Here is a 14,745-nt window from a genome sequence, read left to right on the forward strand (position 1 = left end):
TCAACAATCTTGTGTCACCAGTAGTGCCTTATGGAACAAACGAACAGGCTACTTATTGGCTGTAGCCATGGTTGGTTGGCCACACTAGACCAACATCGAAGGACCATCGCTCTTGTTAACCCTTTTCAAAAATCAGTTGCTCACATTCTTCTCCCTTCCTTGAAAACCAGATATTATCTTGAGAAGATTATCTTGTCTGCAGATCCTGCTTTGGACCGGAGTGGTTGTGTTGTTGTAGCCAATTTCTATAAGAGCAGGATCAGGAACAACAAAGTTGGACCGGCATCCCAGTACATTTTTTTCCTTCAGATGTCATATTTTAAGAGCGAACTCTACCTATGTCATGCTGAGGGAAGCATTAGGTCATTCGATGTTTAATAACAACTACTCTTCTTCACACCTATATGCACCATTACCAGAGTTTGAGTTCACATATCTGGGCTTATGCACTCGTAATTCATATCTTGTGGAATCAACAACGGGAGACCTATGGCATGTCTGAACGTTCAGAAGCAAAAAAAAAAAAAAAAACAGCTGGGAACTACCCAAAGCTTCAAGGTTTTGAAGGTGGTGCTCATTGAAACAGGACGTGATTTGCTTATGCAGCAGGTTTGAGGTAAAAAGTATTGGGGACGAGGCTCTTTTACTAGGGTACGATTCAATATCTCTTTTGGCTTCTGAATCTTCAGGGTGTCAGCCAAACTCCATATACTATCAGCTTGACAATGTTATGGGCATTTCAATTTAGACGATGAAACGAGTACCACAGAAAATGTTTCTCATATTATTTGGTCCTGACTCCTAGGATGCCAAACCTGCGTTTTGGATTACCCCACCGTTTAACTCGGCTAGCTCAAGTCTGTGCATGAGGCATCCCTTCCCTTGTGATTTCAGGCTATTCCAGATCAAGAAAGACTACATTACTCTTCGCCATTTTTCACATTGTATAATAATCTCTATGTCCGGTTAATGTTACAAATTGTGATAAGGAGGGTAACTCTATCTCTGCACTATTCAGGCATCGCTTCCTGTTTTAACTCTTCTTCAGCATTTCCAAATCAAAAGTGTGTAATCAATATATCAGGAATTCAGGATACTCATCATGTAACTGGTTTCCATCTAATAATAGTTCTCCCTTCTGGTTAGGCAACAACCATTAAATATACTTCTCATTCAGCAAAGCCTTCGATTTTTACAGAAGTAAAGGTAATACATTCTTTATTATAATCATAAATGAGATGCCATGTTAAATGGCTAACTACAGATTTTTACAGATACATGACATCTTGAGTACAATTTAGAAATCAGACATTAGACCTCTCAGGCTCTCAACAATGATATAGTAGATGAGATTTTTGATATTTACAGTTGTAATAACTTATATACATAGTGAATGTGATAACTATAAGATGCAAGTAAATCTAGTTTGCAATGCTGCCGCTAAGATCTTCAGAATATACCTGGATCAAGCTGTTGTTTTCTGCAATCTGAAGTTTCTCATTCAATTCAGTTTTGTACTGCTCATCTCTGTCCTCAAAATTACGCATAAACTCGACCTGCAACCAGAATCCATGCTTTCAATAAGTGTGGCAAAAAGCTAAATTTTAGTCATGAAGATGGTCATATTGCCAAAGTAGTCTATCAATGTGACCGTCATTGTTACGCAATATGAAAGACATCAGTCTTTAACTTACCTGTTTCTGAAACAAATCAAATTCATCTGAGCTAAGAGAACCATCGCTATTAGCATCAAGGAGTTGCATCATCTCGCATGCATCTTCCCCTGGAGCACCGAGCTCTTCCATCACTTCCTTAAGTTCCTCAATATTGATTCTTCCATCACCATTCTTGTCAAGAAGGCGGAACACTCTATCACTCTTACTTTGCTCAGTCTCTATGCCTTCATGATGGGCCGATGGAAGATCTTTAAGGCGAAATGCTGCAAGTTCAGCCGCAGCCATCATTATGGCCTTGAGCCGCTTTGCCTGATCATCAAGTAATCATATAAGTCTCTGATATAACAAGTTAAACTCAAAATGGATTCACATGTTTAATCAGAAGAAAAAACCTTCAAATTAATGGGTATCAAGTGCATATTTCAACAAACCTCTTCAGGGTCTGTTAGACCACTCTTGTACAAAGAGTGGGATGCTGTCCCAGCATCTGCCAACATATCCATCTCCTGAGTCCTTATTTGTATTTCCATTAAAGGTCTACTCTTGCCACCGTCACTCACATCAACTGCCATATGCAAACTCCTATACCCATTCGCCTTAGGCCTAGCAATGTAATCCTTTGTCCTGTGAGGCATCTCTTTCCACAATGACAGAACAACTTCACGAGTCCTATAACATGCTCTTTCCCCCATTTCTGCCTCATCTTCTCCAGACCTCGGCTCCAATATGACTCGCAACCCCAGCACGTCATTTACCTGTTCCGGCTTCCTACCATCCTTCAACAGCTTCTTCATGGTGCTATACCGACTCTTATATCTCCCATTCACTGACACATCCACAACCAGCCCCGCCAACAAGGGATCCTCTTTCAACGAATGTAAAAGCTGCTCCTTGTACACATCCACCAAAGGCCTACTTCCAGTCTCATGACTCCTCAACCATGTATCCACATACAAATACGAATTCGGAAACAAGTACTGAAATGACAAATCCTCAAGCTCCAATGACAACCAATTAGCCCCAACAGCATGAGCTAAAGGTGCATGAATCTTCATCACCTCCAGAGCTACCAACTGCTGCTGATACCTCGGAAGATAATCGAGGTGCCTCATTATATCAAGCCTGAGAACCAAGTCCAAAATCACAGCCCTCATATCATAATATGTCAAGCAGAATTTTCTCAATGCAGCAGCACTATCATCATCCAAGACATCAACTTTAGTTGGGATTTTCATCACACGCAAGCTCTCGTGTAACAAATGAGCAGTGCCGGTACCAATCTGGTTTCGAACCTCGAGTATCGAAATCGCTCCGGCCTCCAGAACTGGTCTGAGCATCCCAGCTGAAATCACCTCCGCATCCATCTGCACCCAAAAATTAATTGACATCCCATAAATTGGCTGATCGAAAGAAAGATATCAAATTGAAGATCTAAAAGTTACAATGGGAGACTTACCTGAAGGTCTGCGAGAATTAAGGCGAAAGCCAAGGCCTTGGAGAGTGAAGAACGACCGTCCGGGGTTATAGGCAAGGCGTGGAGTAAGGGAATCGACAGCTTGAGAGCTTTGAAGAGTAAGTGGGACCCGCTGCTGGAGAGCATGCCCATCCTTTCTGTGAGCTCGTTGAAAGCTCCGACCAGCTCCACCACCATTTTCCCTCCCGTCTGTTCCATCAGGGCCGCCGTCGTTGTTGAGAGACACCGCCGTCGTCGAATCCGACGGTGACATCTATGTGGAGGCAGAGTGCTGTGGAATACCCGTACAGTGCGGAGGAGTAATCTGGGTATTGGGTCCTGATGACGAAGGAGATAGTGGTGGTGAGCGGAGTAGAGCTCCATGGTTGAAAATGGTCTCTGCTTTCTTCGCGGTGGAGAAACAGAGAGATATGCTGGTACGACCAGTCGTTTATTTAAGTGGACTGACCAAAGTGTTCATGGTCGGTGGAGTTGAGGTAGATTTTTTGAAACGGAAAACCAATCAATTACATCGAAAAAAAATGATAAAATCTAATCAAACAGCTAGAATTAAAATATTATATGTAACTACTTATTATTACTTTTTTGAACTCTTTTTGATCAAATGGGGTGTCATTCATTAATAATAAAAAATAAAACATTACAAAATGACTCACCCGAACAGATCTACGATAATATTGAGCCATGAAATAAAAACCTAAAGTAGAGGACTCTAGCAACTTTAGAGTGAAAGCTTCAAGTAACAAAGTAACTTGACAGTTGACACTACCAAGGAAACCTCCAAAAGCAATCAAGAGCTGTCCCTGATTTATTCATATTCCTAGAAAATACCCTATTTTAGGGCACTCTCAAGAGTGCTAACAACCAAGTCTTTACCTTTGCTTGTGTCCATGTTCCCCACCTTATCCGGAGGAATTGCAACAACTAACTTAAATGCCCTCTTCTTCCTAGCCTTGGGGGCAGCCTCCACCTTAAGCTTTTTGGGCTTCAAACTCTGTTCGATCAAAGGGGATTCTTCTTACAAGAAGTGATTTACAATTCAAAAGAATTTCTAACTCCTTTTACCAAATGGTACTAAAAACACTTTCGAAATAGAGTCGTAATTAACTTAAAAGTTAGGGTTGTATCTTTTTCACTAAGGATCAGTTTTCTTGACATCTTTATAAAAAGGACGTCAAAGTTCATTGCAAAATGACATCTTTTTCTTCAACGAAGTTCGCTAGGTTTCAAGACATCTATGCAACGCCTTGAAACGAGATTTGTATTCTGCAGGACAGAGGTTCAAGCAAATCACAACACATGTATGGGGACGAAATTCTGTCTTAGGACATTGTTTTGCAAGCCTCTCTCAAGAATCAAGTCAGTGCTTCCGTTTATATGCAATAAGTTTATATTAGGATTCAAATATTAATGCACTCATATGTTAGGATTCAAACATTACTGTAATCTTGTTCGTACATTAGAACGATACTCTCAGTCTCGCTGTCACCGCGCATTATTATCTTTCCATTAGTTTCTGTTTATATATATGTTGAGATTATATATTGAATTCAGCAACTAAGAATTAATTTGGGACTAACAATCCTCTTATTAATCCAACATGTCGATTTCAGATTTTTTTTTTTTTTTTTTTCCTTGATCAGGAAAAGGGCAAGTACGTACTTGGTTGTTGAAGATGCTTTTGCAAAGGAAAGTTGCTTTTCATTGGGTGATGCTTCGCCGGCCCAGCTTTGATAAGCTTATGCCCGTTCGAGAATTTACTGATGCCTCGATTGGATATCTCATTGAGGACACCTGCGTGCTTGGAGCTGAGGTTTTCGTCTGTAAAGAAAGAAGAAAACGCAAAAGAGAGCATTTATCGAAGATACATGATGCCTTTATGTGCAAGCAGGTTTGGAAGGTGGAGAATTTATCAGAGTTGACTGATGAATATTGTACGCCAGAACCATTCAATGCTGGAGACCGACCAGAAATGGCGGATACAGATCTATCACATGGGATATGACAAGAGGAAATGGTACTCATCTTTCTATTTACTTGGCATTGGCTGATTGGAAACCAATTCCTTCTGTGTCCAAAGTATTTGTAGCGTTTGCCCTTCGCCTCGTAGATCAAAAGCACGCCAAGCATAAGTCTTGGACAGGTGAACAAGGCTTCACTGCCAAGTCGTCGTCGTGGGCCAAAGCTCAGTTCATTAGTCTAAGCATTAAGAATACTTGCATTCTGGAGGCAGAGGTCACTTCCATGGAACAACACTTGTTTGATTTTATCGAAATCAAAACGAACGGACATATCGATTGATTTTCAGTTTTTTTTTTTTTAAAGTAAAAAACCATCGGTATCGGTTGAGTCAGAAGATAGTATCGAAAAACCAAACCGATGCAACCCAGTACCGAGAGACTATAGGGAATGATTGTACGGCAAGTCGTTTATAAAAATTGATTGACCCACGTGTCGAGATCAAGTCGAGGGAGCACGGTGGACTACAACACAGAGAAACACAATACCCCATCACTCTCTCTCACTAAGCTCTTCCCTAAAGTCCTAAACCCTACTCTGCAACCTGTGTTGGGGTTTCCACATCCGCCATGCCATCAAACCCGTCGTCGTTTTAAGCCTCCGTCTCCGTCACCCACATCCGCCATGTCCGCCTTATCGAGAGGCCTCATTTCCCGCCTCCGCCTCCGCCTCCTCTCCCTCAACCCCGCCACTTCTTCCTCCTCTTCTACTTGTACCGCTATACCCGCCGCTCACGCTACTACGACGTCGTATTCTCATTTCTTCCGATGCTTCAGCTCCGAGGCCTTGGTGGACGGGGCCGAGATCGCCGAAGATCGCAGCCGGGTTATCGAGGCCAAGCCCGGAGTTATGACCCCCCAATCGAAGCGGACCGGAGTCATCGCCGTCAAGTGTGGCATGTCGGCGCGCTGGGACAAATGGGGTGCTAGGGTTCCGATCACCGTGCTTTGGGTCGATGATAATATCGTCTCTCAGGTCAAAACCCCAGAGAAAGAAGGAATCTCTGCCCTACAGGTGAAGCTTTTTCTCACGTTTCTGTTAATGACTAATTGAATTTGATTAGCTTCATTGTAGGAATACAAGTATATAGGTGGTGAAGTTTATAAAGATTAGATTTTTTCAGTACTTTGAATCTGTGTGAGTTACTTGGAAATTTAACCTAAACTGTATGAAAATATAGCTATAGCCTCATGAGTGGGTGTGAAGTTTCTTAAAGTTTAGATTTTTCAGTTCATTGAGACTAATCTAACTTCTTGCTACAATTTGATTTGGGGACAATCAACAATGAGTTCTAGCTGTTTATAATCTGCAAAAGCATGGGAGTTTAATGCCAGCTGGGTATATCAATTTCAGTTCAGTATGACTAATCCAACTTCTCCCTAGAGTTTGGTGTCGGGACAATCAACAGTGAGTTGTAGTTCAAAAATCTACAAGAGCTTGGGAGTTTAATTCTAGTTAGGCAGCTGGGTATATCAATGTATGAGTGTGTTTTTGCTTTGGTTGATTCGATTAAGTGGAGAAGCGAAGTTTTTTCTTATGAATCATTACAGTTTTGTTTCGGTACTTACATCTAGGTCTTGTTGCTAGTCCACTGTTTATCAATTTGATTTTTTCTTGGAAAATTTTCAAGAGCAAGGATTTAACTATGGGATGACATTCTGTTGTGGTGCTAGTTAGATTGGGTGCGGGCAGAAAAAAGCAAAACATCTGACAAAGCCTGAAGTGGGCCATTTCAGAGCTCAGGGTGTTCCACTTAAGAGGAAACTGCGGGAGTTTCCTGTAACAGAAGATGCGCTTCTCCCTGTTGGTATGTCAATTGGTGTTCGCCATTTTGTTCCAGGCCAATATGTTGATGTTACAGGAATCACGAGAGGGAAAGGTTTTCAGGTGAACTATTTATCTTTTTAGCTCCTGCCGTTTCTGTTGTTAGGCTTCATTTTCGTAGTTGTTGTATACTCTTCTTCAAGCCTAGTGAATCCTTTTATATGAGGATTTACTGAGTGAATTTGATAAACTTTGTTTTTGAAGATTCTTTCTGCTAGAGTGATAATCAGAATAGTTTGATGATCATTATGTCTGATGCGTATTTTCTGTGCCCAGGGTGGGATGAAAAGGTATGGTTTTAGAGGAATGCCAGCAAGTCATGGTGCTTCTAAGTCACACCGGAGTATTGGTTCTACAGGTCAGAGAGATGATGCTGGAAGGGTATGTATGGCTTCATTTGATTGCTGTAATCCTTTATCTTGTCTCTGAATTTTTTATTATTTCCTTTTTTGATGTTTGTGTATTTGTATTGGTGGTTAATAAGCAACACAACTAAGCAAGAGTACAGCCCACGGCATCTGTCAATAAACTCTTCTGGGAACTTTAATGCTAGACCGTTCTGCTTCTTAATTTTAATTAGATGAATGTTTTTACTTCACCTGCTATAGTTTTTTTTCCCTATACAAGTAAACACAATAGAAGTTGTGTGACTTAGAAAGTTTAATAACTTATATTCCATTTCATATTCACACATTATCATGTTTGGAAATTGTTGAATGGTTTTCCGTGACTACTCTTCAAAATTAAAATATATTTCCCAATGCATTAAACTCCCTTGGCTTGTGAGTTTTTGAATTGTGACAGATATATGTTGTCTGAACAGGTCTTTAAAGGCAGAAAGATGCCCGGGCGCATGGGTGGAAAACAGAGAACGGTGAAAAATGTATGGATCTACAAAATTGATCCCGCAAGGAACTTGATATGGGTGAGAGGCCAGGTATGCTTCTCTCATAAAATTTACTTTTCAGAATGATTGAATCGGAAAGGGTGGAGGTCATCCACGGTATACTTCAATTGCATGTACATGATGGTCCAAAATTGAATCTTTCCCAGCAATAGTTTTCTGACCATAAACGATCTTAGAAGTGTTCAGATCCTGGAGGGAAAAAATGTATATGAATGAACTTGCTAGAAACCTTTTCTCAGAAGAGATAGGAAAAGTAGCGCACTAAAAACTCCATCGTTTAAAATTCATTTGGTGATTGGTGTACCCTTTTGGGAAGTGAGTATGTTGTACTTTGATGTTGGGTTTTGGTCCTTTCGAAAATACCTCAATTAAAGTTGTTGGCTATTCTTACAGGTCCCAGGTGCTGAAGGGAACTTTGTGTTTATCAAGGATGCTTTCTACAAGAAACCCGATGTCTCGATGCTACCATTTCCAACTTACTTTTCTCCAGAGGATGAAGATCCAAGCAAGTTAGAACCGCTGGTTGCTGATCTTGGAGAAGTAGATCCATTTATGGCGGCAGATTAGGCTGGAGTTGAATTCAAAACAACCACTTTGAAGGAAACTCGGTTTTTGAGGGTATAAAACCCGTCTGAGGCTGTTGAATTGATTATTTTTCAAAGTTATTTTTGTTATAGGAATGCAGTTGCCGGGGTTGTAATATCATAATCGAGTCAAGTTCATTCAACCTCAGATTTCATTACTGACCAACAATGTTATTATGTTGAAAATCCATGTTTTGAAATAAGTGTGGCGACTTTGAAATTTTGCTCTGTTAACTACAGATTCCAATTCGTTTGCGCAACTATTTGTCGAAATTTTGTGACACCAATGTGCATGATAAGGATCAAAGCGTTAAACTTTGAACTACGGAAAGTTGAGATACCCATGCCAATCTCATTTCTGAAAGGTCTTTGCTTCTGCTGTGGAGCTGGTAATGTGCTTGGGCTTTAGCCTTGAAAACAAAGAGAGGAAAAACTAGAAGAAACCAAAAAAGTCAAAAGTCAGAATGGTCAAAAGTCAGACCCCGACTGTATTACATTGCCAAACAAGTCTCCAAAGTCTGAACCTGTATCATTTATTTGACCTAATTTGCAACCAAAGAAACCCTAATTTTCATTTGCCTCAGCCTCGATGAGGATTTCGCCCTAGGGTTACCGTTACCCAAGACTCTCACTTTGCTGATCAAGATTCTCAAATGCAACTCGGATGGCGATGAAGCGAGACCTCCCGGAATCCGATAAGCGCCTCTGCCGCGGCTGCGGCTCCTCCGAGCGGTGGCTCCTCCACTACATCCGCCTCCGCGGAACCTTCCAGCGTCTCTGCACCAACTGCGTCCTCAAGAACCACCCCGGCCTCTTCTGCCCCGTCTGCCTCGACGTCTTCGACTTCGACCACCCCCCGCAGGCGCGTGACCGCGTCATGTGCGTCAAGTGCCCCTCCATCGCCCACAACGACTGCGCCAACTGCGCCTCCTTCGAGTGCCCTCCCTGCTCCCAATCCGCCTTCTCCTTCTTCAACTTCGACCGCAACAGCGGCGGCGCCGACGCTGCTGCGATGCTCCTCGGGAAGGAATCCGCCAAGGCCTTCGTGGCCGCGGCGAAAATCGCGGCCAATTCGATGAAAAAGGCCGCCGCCGCCGCCAGGAGCGACGCCGAGCGCCGCGTCAAGGAGGCGGTCTCGGCGAAGAAGAGGGCGAGGGAGGCGCTGGAGGTGCTGGCGTTTCTGGTGAATAAAGAAAAGGAGGAGAAGGATTCGAAAGGCGGAGGAGAGCTGAATTCGGGTAGAGTGGAGCACCAGAAGCAGAAATCGGAGACGAATCCCGGTGCAATGCAAGTTCTGGCCAACCTTGCTACTTCTATGGCGACTGAGGGAACCAATGGGGTGCGAGATAATCAATTGCAGACCAATGATATGGAGGAAGGAGGTGATCAAGTCAAGGAAGGAGCTTGATCGGTTTGGCATGTGCATTAGTTTCAGCTGTGTGAGTCTCTTTCTTAGTTGCAGTTTTTTTTTTTTTTTCCTTAATTTGATGCGGCTCCTGAGAATTTTTCCGGTGACAATATAGATCATTAGTTGTTGTGTACTCAATTTTCCCATACAGTTTTGTGTAGCTGATTATCAATGTGATTCTCTGGTCCGCTTTGTATCTACTCTGTTTATCACCCTCTGCTTTTGGCCAGTTTAGCTTGAATTGTGGGTTGGCTATAGATTTCTACATGATCTATGTGATGGCTTTTTGCTTCTTGGTTTGTTGGTTTATTAACTTTTTCTTTCAAAGTTAATTTGAGGAGAAGCTAGAATTTTGATCTTTGATCCAACACTATTGACCTTATTGGCTTTTCTGTTGCTACTTCATTGTGCCAATTTCATGGTCTTCTTTTAAATCACATTGCAACTCCCAACTTAATAATGCTGTCTGCAAACCCTTTGTAGCTTATCTTAAGAAAGGAATATCTTATGGGAAGTTGAAATTAGATTCCTAAATGCTGTTAAAGTTTAGGAGTTTATGTTGTTTTCTCCTTGTTGGCTTTGTTACTATATGTTGTTGTTTTGGTTGGTGGGACGGGCTGGTCTGGAGAGCTTGAAAAGAAGAAAAGGGGGAAAGGAGAACATAGATAAAAGAAAGGATGAACAAGAGAGGAACAAGGATATGCTTTGGTTGGGTTTTGAGGTGTTTGTCAATGCATTTTTATCTCAAAGCTTTAGTTTGTGACTAAAGTTCAAAGTGTTTTCATTTGTGAAATTTCAAAGGTTTATACCGGGAAGGGCTATGGTGTATATGCTCTGCCTTCATTAATTGAGATGGATCATGCAGTGCTCATTTCATGTCTTAGATGGGGATATAAACAAACAATGCACATGAACTTATTAGGCCGAATGAATATACAGCATTGGTCATTGGGTGCATAGGAATGCTATACAAGAGGTACAAGACTAAGGGGTACAAATCAGAAAACTGTACAGAACTACAGATAGAGCTATATGTATACAGCAGTGCACGGAAGGGTACTGGTTCAGTTCAGTTATCACTAGGTGGGGTGACGATCACCATGGATTCGAGTCACCATGGGGGCAGGAGTGAAATCCTTTGATCCTCTTTAAATAATAATAAATAAATAAATAAAAAAAACTAGGTGGGGTGATGATCAACAGCGCCATCCTCTCTTCCTAATATCTATTCTATCTTCAGAGTAAGTTCAACCTTTTTCTTTGTATTCCGATGAAATCAGGTGACAGTTGATCTTCAGGTGTCAGTAGTTTGGGTTGAAATGAGATCGTGAGCTAGTTTTTTAAACCCAGGAAGTAAGGTACACCCGTGTCTTTCAACCATTGGTCTCCTGTTAGAAAATTACCCGGAGTGAATTGAAGAGCCTCATTTCTGTCCGTAATCACATGGTATCCTTTCCATTTTACCCTTCCTGTGGTTACGGCACCCGGACCCCGATTTGCATACTCTGCATAATACAGTGTGTCTAGTCCAAAAGTCCCTTGCCATTCTAGCCAACCGGCTGGTTGGATAAAGTCCCCAAATTCGGACTCCATGATAACTGTTCTCGAGTACATCTTCCACGGCCGCCCCAAGTATGACTGAATCTGGAATCTCATTGGGAACAAAGCCTGTTCTGGGACTATCCTGCAGTTCTGGATAACCAGACCAGTGGTTTCCCGCTTATCTTTTCTTCCATGAGCAGTCACAATGTTCTTTTGGCCGTTCATAGGCTTCCTCACAATGAGTAAACTATTCTGGATGACTGTTGATGAGTCACCAAAAATGAAGTCAACGGTACCGGATATGACACAGTTGCGATAAAATTGGCGATATGCTTGCACGTACAATGTGTCTTGGTAGGCGTCCATTCTGCAGTTGAAGAAGGCTGACATTTCCGACTGGACTCGGAGTGCCACTGCCTGATGCTTTTCGGGGCCGGCTGTGTTCTGAAATCCCATTGCTCTACCAATGAACCCATGCCCCATTACGACTGATTATGAAACATAATTATATAGTTGAGTTACTTGTTTTGTGATTCAAGAACGAAAACATAATGGATAGAAATTTTAAGTGGGAGAATAATCAAAAGAGACTCACTGAATGTGGCAGTGTCCTGGGTGGTGATGCCATCAGCAAAGCTTTTACTGCCTGTGATCATGGTCCTCCGGGGTCCATCTCCATACATGTACACATTGATCTGATTCTTGGCCACAGTAACATACTCATTGTAAATCCCAGCTTTCACATATATAACATATCTTCCCTGGAATCCCTTTGGGTACGCAGCAAGAGCTTCACCAATTGTTTTGTATTGTCCACTCCCATCTTTTGCCACTACTGCGTTGGGTGTAACTCTCCCGTTGTTGTTGTTGTTGTTGTTGTCGTCGTTGTTGTTGTTGTTGTTGTTGTTGTTGTTGCTGCTATTGTTATTGTTCTTGTTGTGGTGTGCGAATAGCTTCCTATCTGCAGCTGGGAACCATGCTGGAAAAGTGCCATGTTCATCCGTTTCCATTTCTACATCCAGGAGACGACGACTGGTTGAACTTTTACTGTCAGTTTTCATGGAGATATTGAATTTGCCTAGGATGGGAGCAAGGGAAGACACAATTGCTAAGGCGTTGCTGGTCAGTTGTGAAGCATGGAGCATCGCCTCGTTCATTTGGTTCTTAAGGTCTTCGTATGGAATCCCATCAATGCATGATTCCTGAAATGATATCGCAGCACTGAACCAGTTCTTAAGATCAACCTCTTTATTATTCATGTTTTGCATTTCAGTATCAACGAGTGTCAAAAGCGAATATTGAAGACTTTCGATTGAAGATTCCAACAAGTCATTGCAATCCTCGAAGGCCATTTTTCCAGTGGAATTGACATTTTTAGCTTCTTTGATAATGCCATCTGATTTCTCTATTGCCGCTTTCACCTTATCGATTGTGTAATCAATGGCGGCTCGAATAAGTTCTTTTGGGGTGGCGCTTTGATTCTTGGCAGCGTCAGCCAGGCTGTCAATGCATTCATCCTTGTAATCAGTTGGTTCACACATTGCAGTGACGGCCTTGGAACTCGTCGAAAGCCTATCCTTGCCTTTGCTGCGATTATGTGAAACAACAGCTACACAACCAACTACTGCTCCAACCACAAGGATGATTGAAATTCCACCTACTATTGCCTTTCCCTTCTTTTCCATAGTTTACTTTCTTCTCTGTATTGATTCTGAAGAATGTCTAAAGAAAAAGAAGCTGCAGAGCATGGATTAAATGGAGCTTAATATAGCTAACATGCTTGCATGGATGCCCAAATTTAGGGTTTAGGGTAGTGTGTGGCTTAGGACAAGAAATCTGAAGAGAGGTTGAGGGTGGTTAAAGGGAATGATGGTGGTTAAGAGATAGTTAATTTAGTGTAGATATCATCTCCACCAATTTCTCCGGAATGCGAGTTCTTTTGCTCACCAGTGCCTGTGGTCTATCTTTGGACTTCATACCGAAATCTGCAAATTGTAAGATCTGAGTTCACTTTCTCTACCCTCCCTTCAATATAGCACCCACCCTCTATTTTGGGAGACGTTATTCTCAGTTGTGGCCCGAAAAATAAATACCAGCAGCTACATGCATAGATAGCAAAAATTGCAAGGGTCAAATTAACATAAACCACAACTATTGATTCATCCCTAATTTGATCAAAATAAAAAGCACTTCAACTTGATAACTTGTTTTTTTTTTTCTTTTGTTTCTCTTTCTTTATTATGAATGAGAGAAGAAACCTCTATTTTTTTTTTTTGTAAATGAATTTTATTAATTCAAAATAGAGTACATCAAAACGGAGAGAAACTGTTCTCTATAGAAAATCCCATTACTAGCATCATTTGCTTACATCTTCTTTTAAACACATTTTCAGATAAGCTTACATCTTCTTTTAAACACATTTTCAGATAAGCAAACTTTGTAGCAGATGCTTTAGCTAATTTAGGCCATAACCATGTTAATGGTCGTGAACTAATAGGGTCCTCAATGAGGCCTCTAGAGCCATACTTTTTGATGTTGTAAACTCAGGATGCCCTAAAGGCTTCCATCTTTAATTTATAGTCTTTTCGTATCTTAAAAAAAAAAAAACATCATTTACTTACATCGATAATTTCATGAAACCAAGGAGGCCCGACTCCCTGACAAACATACCTTGCACCATGTTCAAAGCCCTTCTAGCAAGTTCATGAGCAATTTAGTTGTTCAGCTTGGTTACATGTTTCCAAGTAACTAGTTCAAACTCTGACATTAATTGAGAACCGCATCATCCCACTATCACCTAAGTCAAGCCCAGACGCGCCTTAAGACAGCATCACATTGACCGCATCCCCCGCAATCACCAATTTATTCACTCCAATCTGCTTGCAGAACTTCAGCCCATGCCATAATGCTAACGCCTCAATTTTTTTAAGGGCTAAATACAAATTACTACCCTATGGTTTAGGTCCAAAATCAATTCAGTTCCTGAACTTCTAATTTCATCAAACACACCCCTGCACTTTCAATTTTGATCTAATAGGTCCAATTTATTAGTTTTCCGACAATTGAGTTATTTAACTTGTTAACGTGGCTCATATATGGCCTATGTTTTATGATGTGGTGTCAAGGTGGTCTGCATAGTCAATTTAGGAGTGAGTCCTACTCTTAAAAATAAATAGTTTTTCAACAAATAATCCAACTATAACTTGAACCCATAATAGAATATTAACGAATTGGACCTATTAGATCAAAATTGAAAGTGCAGGGGTGTTTTTGATGAAATTAGAAGTCCAGGGACTGAATTGATTTTGGAC

The 14,745-nt window shown here is 41.4% G+C and overlaps 4 protein-coding genes across 4 annotated transcripts; 2 read left to right on the plus strand and 2 right to left on the minus strand.

The window, feature by feature from the left end:
- Nucleotides 1-1,201: 1,201 nt before the first annotated feature.
- Nucleotides 1,202-3,570, minus strand: LOC133709797 (probable GTP diphosphokinase CRSH, chloroplastic). Its single transcript, XM_062135681.1, has 4 exons — nt 3,133-3,570; nt 2,108-3,040; nt 1,695-1,985; nt 1,202-1,556 (listed from the first exon to the last, which is right to left on the minus strand). The coding sequence occupies exons 1-4, from the start codon at nt 3,511-3,513 to the stop codon at nt 1,422-1,424; spliced, it is 1,740 nt and encodes a 579-aa protein (XP_061991665.1). The 5' UTR covers nt 3,514-3,570; the 3' UTR covers nt 1,202-1,421.
- A 2,092-nt stretch (nt 3,571-5,662) lies between these two features.
- On the plus strand, nt 5,663-8,704 carry LOC133709905 (large ribosomal subunit protein uL3m). The gene is made up of 5 exons (XM_062135854.1): nt 5,663-6,183; nt 6,847-7,056; nt 7,270-7,374; nt 7,817-7,930; nt 8,294-8,704. The coding sequence occupies exons 1-5, from the start codon at nt 5,794-5,796 to the stop codon at nt 8,465-8,467; spliced, it is 993 nt and encodes a 330-aa protein (XP_061991838.1). The 5' UTR covers nt 5,663-5,793; the 3' UTR covers nt 8,468-8,704.
- A 284-nt stretch (nt 8,705-8,988) lies between these two features.
- Nucleotides 8,989-10,185, plus strand: LOC133709906 (uncharacterized). Its single transcript, XM_062135856.1, has one exon. It carries the CDS (start codon nt 9,149-9,151, stop codon nt 9,890-9,892), a length of 744 nt encoding a protein of 247 aa, XP_061991840.1. The 5' UTR covers nt 8,989-9,148; the 3' UTR covers nt 9,893-10,185.
- A 600-nt stretch (nt 10,186-10,785) lies between these two features.
- LOC133709796 (pectinesterase-like) lies at nt 10,786-13,199 on the minus strand. The gene is made up of 2 exons (XM_062135680.1): nt 12,030-13,199; nt 10,786-11,922 (listed from the first exon to the last, which is right to left on the minus strand). The coding sequence occupies exons 1-2, from the start codon at nt 13,117-13,119 to the stop codon at nt 11,225-11,227; spliced, it is 1,788 nt and encodes a 595-aa protein (XP_061991664.1). The 5' UTR covers nt 13,120-13,199; the 3' UTR covers nt 10,786-11,224.
- Nucleotides 13,200-14,745: the final 1,546 nt, after the last annotated feature.

The sequence above is a fragment of the Rosa rugosa genome, chromosome 5 (genome assembly GCF_958449725.1).
Source record: "Rosa rugosa chromosome 5, drRosRugo1.1, whole genome shotgun sequence".
Classification (NCBI taxonomy): domain Eukaryota; kingdom Viridiplantae; phylum Streptophyta; class Magnoliopsida; order Rosales; family Rosaceae; genus Rosa; species Rosa rugosa.